Source organism: Pituophis catenifer, unplaced genomic scaffold, assembly GCF_029215685.1.
Source record: "Pituophis catenifer annectens isolate HBS135680 unplaced genomic scaffold, rPitCat1.0.hap2 SCAF_1, whole genome shotgun sequence".
Taxonomy (NCBI): domain Eukaryota; kingdom Metazoa; phylum Chordata; class Lepidosauria; order Squamata; family Colubridae; genus Pituophis; species Pituophis catenifer.
The window spans coordinates 267,357,914-267,373,841 of NW_027256881.1; the positions used below are offsets into that span (position 1 = coordinate 267,357,914).

General features: G+C 38.7%; 1 protein-coding gene across 1 annotated transcript in view; it reads right to left on the reverse strand.

Moving 5' to 3' along the window:
* The window catches only part of ABTB2 (ankyrin repeat and BTB domain containing 2), a 179,852-nt gene that overhangs the window by 13,777 nt on the left and 150,147 nt on the right, over positions 1–15,928 (reverse strand). The window contains exons 4-10 of the mRNA XM_070935578.1: positions 15,175–15,327; positions 8,800–8,965; positions 7,580–7,669; positions 6,680–6,781; positions 4,609–4,705; positions 3,742–3,877; positions 1,755–1,981 (exon numbers count right to left, since the gene is read on the reverse strand). Of these exons, the coding sequence (XP_070791679.1) occupies positions 1,755–1,981; positions 3,742–3,877; positions 4,609–4,705; positions 6,680–6,781; positions 7,580–7,669; positions 8,800–8,965; positions 15,175–15,327 (971 nt within the window). The remainder of the gene's footprint in view (positions 1–1,754; positions 1,982–3,741; positions 3,878–4,608; positions 4,706–6,679; positions 6,782–7,579; positions 7,670–8,799; positions 8,966–15,174; positions 15,328–15,928) is intronic.

Sequence of the window (15,928 nt, forward strand, 5' to 3'; positions counted from 1 at the left end):
CTACAGCATTAATTTAGCATAATAAAACTGATTCTTCAGCTTTTTCCAAACATTCTTCCTGGAATAAATTAGAATGCAACTAAGTTTTTACAGCATACATTATCTTGTATGTCAATGGATAAAAAAGCCCTGCCTTAATGTAGCTTTTCTTTGCAGCAAGAATTAGTGTAGAGGTAGGAATATAAACTACCGTATTTTTGGGAGTATAAAATGCACCAGAATATAAGACGCACCTTAGTTTTTTGGGAGGAAAATAAGAAAAAAGCTGATTGGTGGGTGGATCGGCCTCCCGGAATACTCCCAATCAGCTGTTTCCAGAGGTGAGTTTTAGCAACAGGTTCATTGATTGTGAGCCCTGTGCCTTGCTTTTTTTCCCTGCCTCTGAAACTTCTGAAACTCTGCTTCTGAAAGCCTCCGAAACAGAGCTTCAGAAAAAAAGGCTTTTTTTCTGAAGCTTCTTTCAGAGGCTTTTATTCTGAAGGACTATCTGTACTCTGTTCAATCTCCTTTTTTGTGATATTGGTATATAGATTAACCTCTTCCGATCTGTTGGTTATTGTGTCATTCTCCAGATTTGTTAGCATAGTTTGGTTAGAACCTTTACTGATTCTTCTTTTGTTGCTTGCCATATTATTTTAGATAAAAACCTTTCAGAGGCTTTTTTTCTGAAGCTCTGTTTGAAGGCTTTTTTCCTGAAACTTCTTTCAGAGGCTTCTTTCAGCCTCTGAAATCTCCATTTGCGAGGCTGGGCGACGCTACATTCAGAGTATAAGACGCAGCCAGATTTTCACCTTTTTTTGGGTGGGAAAAAGGTGTGTCTTATACTCTGAAAAATACAGTACTAGTTTCTATTTCTTTTCATTTCATTTCATTCTTTTTGCACTGTCTTTTTCTTTTCTTTTTTCTTTGTTTCCTTTTTCTTTATTTTATTTTATTTAATTTATATCCCACCTTTATTATTTTTACAAATAAGGTGGCAAACATATACAGTATACTTTCCCCTTTTTTATGGCCAAAATGGGTCTTTAACTCTTGGTCTTTTGCTTTCTAGCATGGTGCCTTAACCACTAGACTTTCTATTTTTAATTCTTTTAAATAAAAAATTATACCAAAACAAGCCCTGCCTTGTTCATTTCCTGAACTACTGCCATAAAGTTTTTTGTGAGAGTGCCCATCAGGAAGCCACTTTGTTCAGAATGCAGTAGCAATAGCAATAGCATTTACACTTATATACTGCTTCATAGTGCTTTTACAGCCCTCTCTAAGCAGTTTAGAGAGTCAGCATATTGACCCCAACAATCCAGGTCCTCATTTTACCCACCTCGGAAGGATGGAAGACTGAGTCAGCCTTGAGCCTGGTGAGATCTGAATTACCAAATTGCAGGCAGTTGGCAGTCAGCAGAAGTAGCCTGCAGTACTGCACTCTAACCATTGCACCACCGGGGCTCAGTAGCGCAGATAATTACCATTACTTTGCAAGATCTTGCTTGAAGAAACCCAGACAATCACTAGATGGCAGCAAAGAGATTACAGAAGCCTCCTCTTTGCTGTCATCTAGTAGTAGTCTGATTTTTTTTTACAAAAAAAAAAGCCCTTTAAAATAAATCCAGCATTACATATATATATTTAATACACACACACACACACACACACACACAGAGAGAGAGAGAGAGAGAGAGAGAGACATGTACAAGTGAGTTAAGGAATTTTTCCAGGTCTTACAATGATAAGGAGAGTCAAAAACAAAATCTTACCAAGTACTCTCAGTTCCATTGTGATATCGACATAGCCATGCTCGGCACTGTAATACATGGCCTCCTGTAATGCTTTCATTCTGGTTTTGCATAACTTAACTTGGCCCTCATTAGAACTTCCTTGGCTGGAAGTATCGCTTTCCACACCTTCTGCTAAAATCTCTTCCAGGGAGAGAACATCTCCCTTTGACTGCTGTGGTTGGGTCAACAGCTTGCGCAGGACATTTCTGTAAAGTAAAAACAAAAGGATCTGTAACTATAAGGTAAAGGTTCCCCTCGCACATATGTGCTAGTCATTCCTAATTCTAGGGGGCAGTGCTCATCTCCGTTTCAAAGCCGAAGAGTCAATGCTGCCCGAAGATATTTCTGTGGTCATGTGGCCAGCATGACTAAACGCCAAAGGCGCACGGAATGCTGTTACCTTCCCACTAAACGTGGTCCCCATTTTTCTATTTGCATTTTTTTTATGTGCTTTCAAACTGCTAGGTTGGCAGAAGCTGGGATAAATAACAGGAGCTTACCCCTTTATGCAGCACTAGGGATTTGAACCGCTGAACTGCCAACCTTTCGATCAACAAGCTCAGCATCTTAGCCACTAAGCTACCGGATCTCTTCAGATCTGGAAACTATGAGATAACTCAGTTTACTCTGGTAATTTGGTTAGTAAATGCCTATGCCCACAAAAATAATTTTAACAATGCCAAGGAATCTTTCTAGACAAGCAAGAGAAACACAAAGGTGGAATTTAGTAACATTATCTCTTAACTATTTTCGACTTTATTTACTGAAATATTCACTAGGCCACATATACATTTACACTATAACCATACCTTGCAATTTAAAACAATCTTACTTGCTTTAAATTGCCACTAACAGCTGCATTCTGTGAATTGAATGTAAGGATACAGTGTGTGTCAGTGTGTGTTTATATTGAGATTTTTTACACTAATAACTGTGGTGGATCAGGTGATCCGGTAGCAGCAGTGACGGGAGGCTCCGCCCACCCGCCTGGATGCAGAAGTGCACGCACGAACGAACCAGTAGCAAACTAAATTGAAACCCACTACTGACTAATAACTAATACAAATAACTAATACAAACTAAAGTAGAATGAGAAAGTAAAAAGTAAAAAAGAGAGATTAAAAAGCACAAAGTGCAAAAAAGTAATAGGAAGATAAAAAAAGTAGAAAAAGATATTAAAAAGTTGGCTTTTGATCTTCACAGCAGGATTAATTAGAATAATATTTTAACCTCTCTAAGATTGTATCATGATTTTCTCTTTTCTATAGTCTATCTTGTCTAAGCATCAAAGCCAGAAATCACAACTTCATTTTTTTCTTTTTACACAAAAAAATCCATTAGGGTTAAGGTTGTATATTTTGTCAAGGACTGCAAAAGAAATACATTTTTTTAAAAATTCTAAATCTCTCTTGCAGGTACTCTCCTTGTTGCTGGTTTTTTCCTACCCCAAGATGCTAAAGCCTTTGGTAGTTTGGGTGTTTTCTATTACTATTTGAAGTTTCAGGGCCAATGGTTCTCCATAAAAAAAATAATATAATAAAAGATACCAATTTGGAAATATAAATTTTGGTCCTGATGGTAGCAAAAATATGAATAGTTGGCTGAGATTTACAAAATGATTAAAAATGCAGTGATGCTAGGATACAGAAACTTGATGAATACAAATTGTATTAGGCTACAGAAATGTCCTGGCAAAACTACTGTTTCTATCATGTGACACCTGGTAAATGAAAAAGTAAAGGAGAGACCATTCTCTGAGCTTGCACTGCAGTCCATAATCCACAGTGTCCTTTGTATGTTATTGAACCATTCAGAGGCCTTTAATAATCTCCTGTGAAAGAACCCAAGTAAATCCCTTGCTCCAGGTGCTGATATAAAGCACAGAAGGAAAAAGAGGTGACATCTCTTTTCCTATCATCCGTGGGGCACAACTGACTACGCTTACCAACCTATGTCTATGATTTACCTATGTCCATGAGCAGCAGCATGGCTGAAACAGTTCATGTCTTCATGAAGCGATGAGGAGATCCCATTGGCCTCCAGCATACTCAGAAGGGGATCAGCTCCTCGGCTCAGTAGCAAACTGACCAGCTCATAGTTGCCTAGAAATGCAAACAGTTGTATTGATGTTGTTTTTTGTAAAGTTGTAAAATAGCAGTTACCCTTCCTTCCTTCCTTCCTTCCTTCCTTCCTTCCTTCCTTCCTTCCTTCCTTCCTTCCTTCCTTCCTCCCTCCCTCCCTCCCTCCCTCCCTCCCTCCCTCCCTCCCTCCCTCTAATTTTTAATAATGGTCCTGTATATTTGATAAGATGTGGGGACCAAATCTCGCTGTGCATATACAGTAATGTGCAAAGGTTTGTATGCATACCATTATTTTCTATTATAGTTTCCGTTCCCCAAAAAGGGAGTAAAAATCATGCCAAGTGGATCTATGTGCATTCACGAAGACCACATATTATCTTGTGTACATACACTAAGTACAGTTCATCATTTCATAATCCTACATAGTCTCACTGACCCACTGCAAACAGGCTGCCAGGAACTGCACGCCTATATTAAGTACAAAATATTTGGCACCTCTGAAAATATCGTTTCTTCCAAATTTGGGGGTCTTGACACTTCATAGTCAGACTGAAACCCAAAGAGATATTGGAGGCAATTGTTTTAAGATTATGTATCCATACCAATATTTCTCAACTTCAACATCTTTAAGATATGAAAATTTCAATTCTCAGAATTCCACAGTCAGCCAATACTGGTAGCTGAAGTTGCTGTGGTTGAGAAACCTCTAAATAAAGATTAAGGATGAAAATGCAACACTTGCTGAGACTTGCCTGCTGCTGAGGCCAGTTGAAGTGGTGTCTCCGCATAGTTGTCTTCTCCACTGTTGACAGCAGAACCTTCAACATGGGCCCCTGCATCCAGCAGCAACTGTGAAAAATACCCAGAGAATTTAAAGAAGAAATGCAGGCAGGGAGACTGCTTATCACAGCATCTACTTTCCTTGGTTGCGGTTGTTGTAAGACCTACAGTAAGGTTACTAGATGTGGACTGCAACATTCCAGATGGTCAGTAGATGGCAGCAAATAATATTTGTAAGCCTCTGCTACTCACTAGTGGTTATATGAAATTTTGCAGCCCAGATCTGATAGTCCTAACATACACCATTTTTGGAATTTAATTCACCAACTCTAAGTTTCTCTCTTTGTTTATTTTTTAAAGCTCAGGTAATTTTCAAAGAGACAGCTGTATGTCAGATGCATGAAAACATAACATTTCCAGCTATTTCTAAAAAAAAAAGTGGCAGCTATGGAAAATCATTTGGAAATAGGCTTAGAATTCAGAATTATTCCTAAATGTTTGTATCTATTTTTGGATTCATGGCCTCTGGCTGTTTTTGTCTTTTCAAATCTCACTAGCTGAGCACCATTCCATAAAGCTATTTGGATGGACTCTCTTCCAATCAGTCCATTATAATAAGATATGAAACTGAAAGAAAGAAGCAGCCTGCACCTGTTTTTGTCTGCCTCCATCCCAATCCCTTCTGTTTTGTGTCCCTTTTCTTTTGGACTGTCTGAGGCAGAGGCATACTTCTTATATATGTATACCACTTTGGCTTGAGAGAAGTGTTTGCAATGAGGATGTCCATGGACAGCTTTGTGTCTGTACCCACAAAATTTTCACAAGGCCTCCAGGGCAGGGGTGAAATCCAGCAGGTTCTGGAGAACTGGTAGCGGAAATTTTGAGAAGTTCGGAGAACCGGCAAATACCACCTCTGCTGGCCCCAGAGTGGGATGGGAATGGAGATTTTGCAATATCCTTCCCCCAGGAGTGGGGAGGGAATGGGGATTTTGCAGTATCCTTCCCCTGGAGTGCGGTCGGAATGGAGATTTTGCAGTACCCTTTTCCTGCCATACTCACTAAGCCACACCATGCCCTCCAAGCCACGCCCACAGAACCGGTAGTAAAAAAAAATTGGATTTCACCACTGCTCCAGGGCCCTGTACCCTTTTCCCGCTTTTCCAAGCTAAGCAGCTTCTGATTCCTTTTACCAGGAAGACAGCTTCCTATCTCCTTCCTTCTTCCTACCTAAGACTGCTTTGAGGAGGGAAGGTTGGTTTATGTACTGTATCTACCTACCTGTATCTACCATCCACAACAGTGCAAGGTTGTGTCTAGCTGTCCGTGTCTATATGAAATAAGTGTCTGGAGACTGTACGTTTTGTGTGTGTGAAGATAGTTCTATATCTTTCAGTACATACACAAATGCATGCCAATAAATGTGTCCAATCAGGTGCCTTGGCACTTTATGTATCTTTCATCTTGCAAAGCATTGTCTATCCCAGTGAAAATATCCAAAGATTAATGAGTATGAAAGCAATGCTTTGTTTCTGAAATAATTGGTGGTGCTTCCTCTCTCCTAAATTTGCATTTATGAATTGTTGCCAGTTTTTCTGGGAAAAAGTATCCACCTGATTATTTTTATAAATATCTCAAGGTGACAAACATATCCAACATACTTTTCTCTTCTTATTTTCCCCACAATGATAACTCTGGGGGTGGGTGGGTGAGGTGGCTGAAAGAGAATGGATAAAATATACGACCGGCCCCAAAATGTCCAGCTGGCTTTAATGGCTAAGGTGGGACTAGATCTCAGAGTCTCCTGGTTTCTAGATAGTTCTCTTAACTACTAGACCAAGCTGCCTCTCATTGCTAGTGAGAACATATGTGCTTCGAAATGGAGGCATATTTGGCATCAAATGCAGAATAGTGCCTCCCATGTTCAAGCAATCTACAAAATCCCAGGCAAAATGAATTTTCATCTTGTTAGTGATGCATTATGGATCTCCGATCATATTCTTTTCAGGTTGCATGTGAAACTTTGATAACTTGTCTTTTGCTGACCTGGACAACTGAGATATGGCCATGTAATACAGCAAAAGTGAGCGCAGTCCAGTATCGGCTATCAGGATGAACTGATGGGTATCGAGATGAACTTCCAGGAACCTGAGAAAAAGGGATAAATGTTTATTGGTTGCAATTCTTCTTGTGGTTAAGATCCTAAAAAGCATTTGAGAATAGCACAACCCTGGTAAATTGCAATCCTTGGAATCTGTAGGCTGACAAAACTCCGAAAATTCTGCCAATCCCAATCAGTGTGTTTAATTCTTTAGACTGGTTTGTTGGTTTAAAATGCATCTGCTAGTTTTCTTTAGAGGTTATTCTTGCAGAGGGAAAAGAATTTATTCTTTCAATTTTTGCATTCCTTTGCATTGTGACTCATTATCTCATCTACAGCAGGTATTGTTGCTTTAGAATCCATAAACCACTATCACCATCATTTCTAAAAAGAAAGAAATATCTCTCCAAACCTATTCAGCAAATTATTATATGAACCTCAAAATACAATGTTGAATTTATATTTACTGACAAAGAAATAAAGGGAAAGTAGTACAGATCTATTTCGAGCTATTTAGCTCTCGTCAGCTAGCCAATAAATAGCTAAATAGCTCAAAATAGCTTGAAATAGATCTATATTAGTCTCCCTTTATTTCCTTGTTGGTAAATATAAATTCAACACACACACACACACACAAATAGTTTGTTGTGAAAACAACTGCCTGTGAAGACTTCTGGATTGGGGCTGAAAGGTGAAAGTGGAAGCAGTATGCTCCGCCCCATATTTGGGTAGACTAGGTTGCCCTGATAAAAAACACTCAAAATACAATATTTCACTTCGCAATTATTAAATAAGAATCCATATCCATTTACCTATTTACCTTTCTGCATCTGATTTTCACTTACTGGTATATCCAGATTTGCTCCAGCATCAATCAGCATCTGCACCATGGCTTCATCTCCAGCAGAACAGGCATACATGAGTGGAGTCATACCCTTTAAGAACACAGTACACAGCCAGTTATTTTATTTCCAAAAGCAAAGCTCAGAAACAGAATGTTGGGTTCTATATATTCTACATAAGTACATTTGTTTCTTTGCACTTTATAATACATCTATGTTATCCATGTATGATATACTTTGACATAAATATTTTTTTGTTCTGATGAACTTTGGAAGTAGAATGTTCCAATGTTCCAATGTTCTAGGCATCGAATTAATTTCAGTGTAAGGATTTATACTGATTCTCCTGCAAAAATGCAATGTTGCAAATGATTCTTTTCCTTCTCTTTTTTTTGTCTGTGAGACATAAAATGAACACATTCACACAACACATGAAAGCATAAACACAGATGTATAACAGAAAATTGCAATGTCAACATAACACATTGGGTTATGAACTGGCTTCAGAGGTGGGCAGAAGTGAGTATCAGAAGACATGCTATGAAACACTGAAGCAACATTGGTTTACAGCTACTATATTTGCTTTACAAATTTACTTTGTCTATAAATCTTTACAATGCCTTCATGATATCGGTCAGATTAATGAGGCTTCTGAAATTCTTCTATTTCCCCTTACAAATTTAGTCACTGCCTTCTATTGACTGAAGTCTCCCATAATGAGCTTTAAGGAAAAGGAAGAGAATCACACATGCACCTAGTTTTGCTAAAATAACTAGAATCAGTTAAATGCTCCTAGTGCTGAATGATGCAGAATATCAGAGTAGCCCTGTAGTAAAAACGTTTACATGCTGGTTTGGAGAAATGCTCTTTCCCCAATACTCTACATATTAGCAATAGCATTTAGATTTATGTACCTCTATATAGTGCTTTTATTCTAAGCAGTTTAGACTCAGCATATTGCCCTCCAACAATCTGGCTCCTCATTTTTATCAACTTCAGAAGGATGGAAAACTGAGTCAACCTTGAGCCTGGTGAGATTCGAACTGCCAAATTGCAGTCAACCGGCAGTCAGCAGAAGTAGCCTGCAGTACTGTATTTTAACCACTGCGCTACCATGGCTCTTTTTCTATGTCTTTCTATGTCTATGATTGTAATAACCTAAACTTTGGATTTTGATCTTCCACATCTATATCATGAATGTTACAGAACTGATTTTTATATACCTGATCATCCATTGTATTAACACCTTCGGGTCCTAAGGCTTCTATAGCTTGGTTAATCAGATCAGTCCTTCCACAGTTCAACATTCGAAACCCCAGATCCTGCTGGAATTTTTCAGTAGCAGCCTTTGCATCCATTCGCCGGAAGGAACTAAAGCAGCATTCTGGCCTGTGGAAGTGTTACAACCAAACAGTTCATTAATATTATTATTAATATTACTGCTACAGTCCTATATCCCAGCATATTGTGATCTTGCGTTCACTAAGGAAGAAACAGATATAAATGAAAGACATATCATACATATCATATTATTCCTGCTACAGTATTTGTCTTCCTCACTATTAATTTGAGGACTGTTTTACATTTGATATGGCAGAAATCTGAGATGGCATAAAGGATTGTATTATTTCAGACTTCAGATAAAGAGATCATGTTTCTGTTCTGACCTAGGCTTCCTTAGAAAGTATACAGCACAATCTTAGTCCCAGCAAATCTCTTTAATTCATATGGCTGTGAATTATAGTCATTCCCAGTCTGAAGGCTTCTCAAACAGTCTTTCAGGGGAGTGTTTACAAACACCCACCTTATCTCCCTTGGAATGTTGCCAGAGAACTAATTGCCACACGCAGGGCAAGGCCAAATTTAGCACAGAATCAAACAGAACTTTCCCAAAGCTTTTACCGAACAGATGAACTAATTGCTTCCTGCAAAAACTCACATCCCATTCACTTCTCTTTTATGTCTTATGGGAGGGGCCAATCATCTCCAAGCCTTACTCCCAAGTTGACCCTGTTTTCTTAATTGTTCCTGTCTTCTGGCAGCTCTGCGCATGTGCACACTGGGAACAGGCTCCTGCTGTTGTTCTGCCTCGTTGATGTCAGATTCTGGAGACTCCGGAGGCAGCAAAGAACTACCAGATGGCCTTGGCCCCTTCTCTGCCTCTGACTCAGAGCCCTCATCTGAGTCTTCCCCAGACTCCAGGACTGGCCCACGTTCCTCCCCAACCTCCTCACTGTCCGAATCTGCTGCCAGCTCTGCTGGCTGCTGGTGGGCCACAACAGTTTCTAAATGATGTTTCTAACCCAAATTTCCTACAAACAGGCAATAGTTTTAGCTCCCATTGTTGTTGATCATTTACAGGAAACATTCAGAAGAGGCATAATTCCTCTTGTAGGCTGAAAAGTTACAATCCTATCATTCATGCTCATCTCACTTGATCATGTGTAAATCAGACTAAGACAGATGCTTTGTTAACCATTTTGTTAACAGATGACCACTATGCAGGGACTTATTCATTTAATTAGAGAATTTATATGGCTGGCCACTCACTCTCAGCAATTCTGGCACCTTACAAAAATAAATGCCCACTATACCCTAACCCTAATCCCCAGGCAACAAAAAAAAATCAATCTAACAAGCCACTTGATGGGCTCCTTCCCACTCTGGGTTCCCCAGGCCCGTTTCCAGGGCCTTGAGAAAGAGTGTCAAAGTGGGGGCCAGTCTAATTTCCATGGGAATATTGTTTCAAAGGGAGGGAGTCACCAGGAGAAGGGATCATCAAATGGATATTCTACAGCATCTTCAGAAGGGATCTTATCATGTGGATGCTATAGCACACACTACAGAAAGATTAGGGTCCTATTGTTCCCGTTGCCTATTTGAAGCCACTGTGACCATATCCATCCCTTTGGTCCCTAGCCATTGTTTTTCAGTCTTTTGGTAACAGGACACCAATCCCTCCCATTTTATTTGCCAGATTTGGCAAGTAGCTGCGCAGCTGCCAGGCTGGGTGAGATAGCAAGAGAAGTATGTATGCACTGAGTGAGTCTGTATGAGTGCATGCATGTGAGCATGGGGAAGGGCTCTTGATGCACAAGTTCTTCTATCTTTGTGTCAAGCTGAAACTACAGATCAATTAGTAGGAGTTGATCTACACGGTTGGGTAGATGCAATTTTTACTTGTGTCTAGTAGGTTTCAGGAAGACAATGGGCATTGTTTCGATGCCCAGGAAGAATGCTGACTACAAGTAAAGTCAGCACATTTTAATGTCAACCTACAGTTATCTTCCATATTGTCAAATTAACTTTAGTCTTGCTGTGTGGTCATCTCCCAATAGGTCTTTTATATGGATAGATTCATTTGACACTTTCTTCTCTATGTGCAAATTGAGCTTGTTTGGTCTTTTTTTTTTTTTTTTTTTTTTTTACTGACAGACCTTGATGAAATTATCAAAGTTTTTTTCTCTCTAAACAGATGGAATACTTACGTTTTAATTGTTAGTGTTGCATATGACTAATTTTGTTTCTGATTGCATCAGATAAAGCAGTTGAGGTTAGGAAAACAATATGGAGTGCTGATGCCAAGATAGCAGATTGGGAAATTCCAATGTGTGACTTTTGTTTATTCTAAACTTTTGACAGAAATCCATTTGTTTCTTAAAAAGCATTTACTTAGATTCAGCACTTTTGGAAATGCTAGACTGAAAGACTTGGAAGAAAGAAATTTTGCACTGTTAGCCCATTTCTGAGCAGTTAAAGAAAAATGCTAACGTTCTGTCCAGTGCATTTAATTTAGCAATTTTAAAATTCAATTTATGTATTTGTTTGATGCCCCCTGACTGCAACTGACCCTTCAATAAAAAACATTGTTACACTTCAATGCATTTTTCTTCTTATAATAACTACTTTTCATAGTTTTTCAGAGATTCTTGAGAATGCTTAAATGACTTTTCAGAAGCCATACAGAATTATTAAAGAGTTAAAGATTTTAACTGAAATCTTTCATGCCTAAAATATACTTATATACGTAATACTCCAAAGTGAGTATTCATAAATATACAGTTAGCCTCATCCTCAAAATAATTTCCTATAAATATTGAGATTTTGAAGAGGGATAAATATTGAGATTTTCAAGTGGTATTTAAAGATTAATATGATAAACATATGACACCAAGACAGGAAACAATGGTGGCAAAACCAGTAGAATAGATAGCAACTGGACTGTGGAAGGAAGCAGGAAGCAACTGACTGTTTGTCATTAGTTTATACAGTCCATACTAGAACATTCCCTGCCATAATGTTGAAGGTTCTTCAAAGAACAGTAGAACACCCTAAGAAAAGCTGTACTGAATCACATGGAAGGCCCAACTAATCCATCTTTTTGTTTCCACACTGGTCAACCACAGTGGTCAACCTAGCTACCACTAGGATGCTAGTATCCAAGTATCCTAGCCATCATGGATAATCAGGGATCTGTAATAACTCCACAGATATTATTTAAGCCTTTATTGGAGAGTGGTGGAAAATTAAGTTTTTTTGGGGGAAGGAAGGACAGAAATGAATTAAAGCTTTTTTGGAGGGATAAGGGAAATTAAACCTTTTTCGATGAAATTAATTGTTACTTTTTTTTTTTTTTTTGGAGGGAAGAGGGAAATGAAACTTTTTTTTGAGGGAGGAAGGAAATAAAAGTTTTGTCTTTTTTTGGAGGGAAGCACTCCTTTGTACACTGGAGGCTCTGGGATCTAGAGCAGATTGGCTACCATTTGCAAGGCTGTCATGGGCAAAAGGCACAATCTTGCCACCTTGGCTTGACTGCAGCCGTGAGGGTAGCTTGGCACTGCTGTAACACAGACTGAGAGGGAATGTCAAAGTCCATCATGTGGTGCTCCTGCTCTGTCCGTGCTGTGACAGCACCGAGCAATTCTCACTGCTGCAGGTAAACTGAGGCAATAAACTTGTGCAGGATTACTTGTGAGTTGTTAGTCTAGAATTTTATGATGATTAGTGATTACATTTATTATTATTATTATCATTATCATTATCATTATTACTCAGTTTAAATCATTTTGTGTGCACTTGACTTTTTACCATGTGCATGGGTTTAATGAGTGCATACTTTAGAAGGAATATATGTTTATACTGCTATTTTATCTGATTAATGCAATTTATTCGTTCGTTCATTCATTCATTCGTTCATTCGTTCATTCGTTCATATAGCACCAGCTCTTTATGATACATGCAGGTATCCTGTCAAAATCATGACTGGCAGCCACCAATAGTTGACAGTGCAATTAACATTGCATTGGGAAAGAGCAACAAAGATGATTAGGGGCCTGGAGGCTAAAACATATAAAGAACAGTGGCAGGGATTGGGTATGGCCAGTCGCAAAAAGAAGAACTCGGGGGAGGGGAGGACACATGATAGCAGTGTTCCAATATCTCAGGGGTTGCCACAAAGAAGATGGGCTCAAACTATTTTCCAAAGCACCAGAAGGCAAAACAAAAAACAATGGATGGAAACTAATCAAGGAGAGAAGCAACCTAAAAATAAGGAGAAATTTCCTAACGGTGAGATCAATTAACCAGTGGAATGGCTTGCCTTCAGAAGTTGTGGTTGCTCCATCACTGGACAACTTTTAAGAAGACTGGACACCTACTTGTCTGGAATGGTATAGGGTGTCCTGTTTGAGCAAAGGTTTGGAGTAGCAGACTTCCAAAGACCCTTCCAACTCTGTTATTCTATTGTTCTGTTGAAGTTTTACTGTTCGTGAATTTGGCCAAACAGTTTTAAAAATCAGTAGCCGCTGATTCAATTTGTGGAAATGGATTTTATAGTTTTAATTATCCGTAAATTTCTCCTGACATTCTTACCATTCTGCTTAATATATAACCCCTGGTGAGGTACGTTGGCTGAAAGTGAGCTAAGTAAAATAAATAAGTTAAAGAAAGCGTACAGAGCATGGCTTCATGAATTGCTTACAAACCGCTTAGTCACAGAGGGCATATTTACTTTCTTCTGCTTAACAAACTAATATGCTATGTACGTGTGTTTCTGCTTTGTGTGCATGTGTGCCCTGAGAAGTATTGAGAAGGCTGCACACATTCTGCACTGGGTCATGTGACCAAAAAAGTGAGGGTTTAAAGTAGAACAGCAGCATTTCTGAGTTACTGTTTCCAGCTGCTTCTAACATATAGTAATGCACTGGGGGATATTTTTTTTTTCCTGGATTTCTTTTCTCTGCAAGTCCAATCAAGTCCAGCCTATTAAAAAAACATGCACAATCATTGTTTTGCATGCTCCTGTCATAGATAATTTGTCCCGTTCTGTTCTGATTTGGGAGAGTTTTCCTATTGGTAGACAGTTAGCCAGAGGGCAGTTGATATCAAACTCTTTTATATAATTTCCTTCCAATATTTTGTTGGATTGAAAAGAATAAAAATATTGATCCTGATGCAGACTCTTCAGGATGACAGTGGTTATGTCCATCCATTGCAAGAGCTGTTCACTTAATCACTTAACTTTTTGGTTACTATCTTTAGAGCGCTCCATGGCTCAGGACCAGGGTATTTACGAGACCGCCTCCTGCCACCAATAGCCTCTCACCGACCAGTTCGCTCCCATAGAGAGGGACTCCTCAGGGTGCCGTCGGCCAAACAATGTCGACTGACGGCCCCCAGGGGGAGAGCCTTTTCTGTGGGGGCACCTACCATCTGGAACGGGCTTCCCCCGGAGTTACGAAACATCCAAGACTTACGCATATTCCGCCGTGCCCTGAAAACATTTCTATTCCAACAAGCTGGTCTGGCCTAACTCTCCCTTTTTAATTGGCTTTTAAACTGGCTTTTAAATTGGGTTTTAAACCTCTTTAGATAAATTTGGATGTTTTTTAATCTTTGAGCCTAAATTACTTAATCTGTTTCTTAATAGTTTTTAACTTCTATATGTATTTGTATTTATTATGGCTGTTCACCGCCCTGAGTCCTTCGGGAGTAGGGCGGTATACAAATATGAAAAATAAATAAATAAATAAATAAATAAATCCCATTCTCTTATTTCTGTTATTTAATCATTACCAATATTTTCTTACTTATGACTGCTCTGTTTGATCAAGAATTTTTTTATATTTGGTAAAAGCCTTTTCAAAATCAAAGTCAAAGTCATCGTCATTTCAAGGTCATCCCTCTGTACACTCCGAAAAAACCTCTAAAGGCTATTGCAGCCTAATTTTACCTCACAGAAGCTACGTTAATGCTCTTTCTATGTGCCTGATCATTTCACCTTTAAAAATACTGTCCTTCAATTATTCTTGACCAAATTGTGATTTATCTTTGGTCTGGTCATTCACAATAACTCCAAGGAGGAGCTTGTCCCATTTTAGATGATTATTTTTTTGGTTTGGTAGTTTTGTTTGCCAAGAAAGATGCTAAAGCTTATAAATCAACAGATCATGTGCCTTCAGAAATAATACTGACACAGATCCGATTACAAACAAATCAGTCTTCTGGCATGTACATATAAAATATATTTAAAAACAGCAGCCTTAATTAGAATATATTGTGATTAAATGTAGGTGGAATATAACAAGTACACCACCTACTTCAATTGTCGAGGTTCACAGTCCAGTCCTGGTAATAGCAGCCTAGCTGTCTGTCGGATATCATCACTGTCTACAGTTAAACTGCGCCGGTGCTCAGCATAGGTTATAGCTACTCGCATCCATTCCATCAGAGGGGGAAGAAGCATGAATGGCCTGGAGAAAAAATAAAGACATCCATTACACCTCATGTTAAGATCCATTTTATCTAGGAATATTAATCATGTATCATACAACTTCTTCAGAACCCAAACTTTCTTATTTCAAAATTACTTAGTTATATCAGTGGCACCTACTTTGAAGTAATCATGTCCTCTTTCGTAAACATGGTCACACAGAACACGTTGGCTAGGATATAATGAATGACATGCCAAAGTGCCATAAAAACTGGAATATGGCCTCTAGGACATCTTTCAAACTTGCCATTGAAGGGAAGCAGGATAAGTAACATTGGCAAGAAAGACCATAACAATTCTGCTCCCTTTTGTTAGTCTTATATTCACTATGTTTCTCGATGGGAGAAGTATATGCACATGATTCTTGATTTACAACTGTAATTGAGCCTGGAATTATAGTCCTAAACTCATGCCAGTTGTTAAGTGGGTCACCATGTGACCACACACAATTTTGCAACCTTTTTTGGGGCATCATTAGTAAGTACGGTTGTTGCGCAAATCCATTGTCTGCAACAAGTGTTTCTTTGAAAGAAACAGGAACGAAACATGGTTTTTGGTAAAAAAATGTTCTAAAACATGAT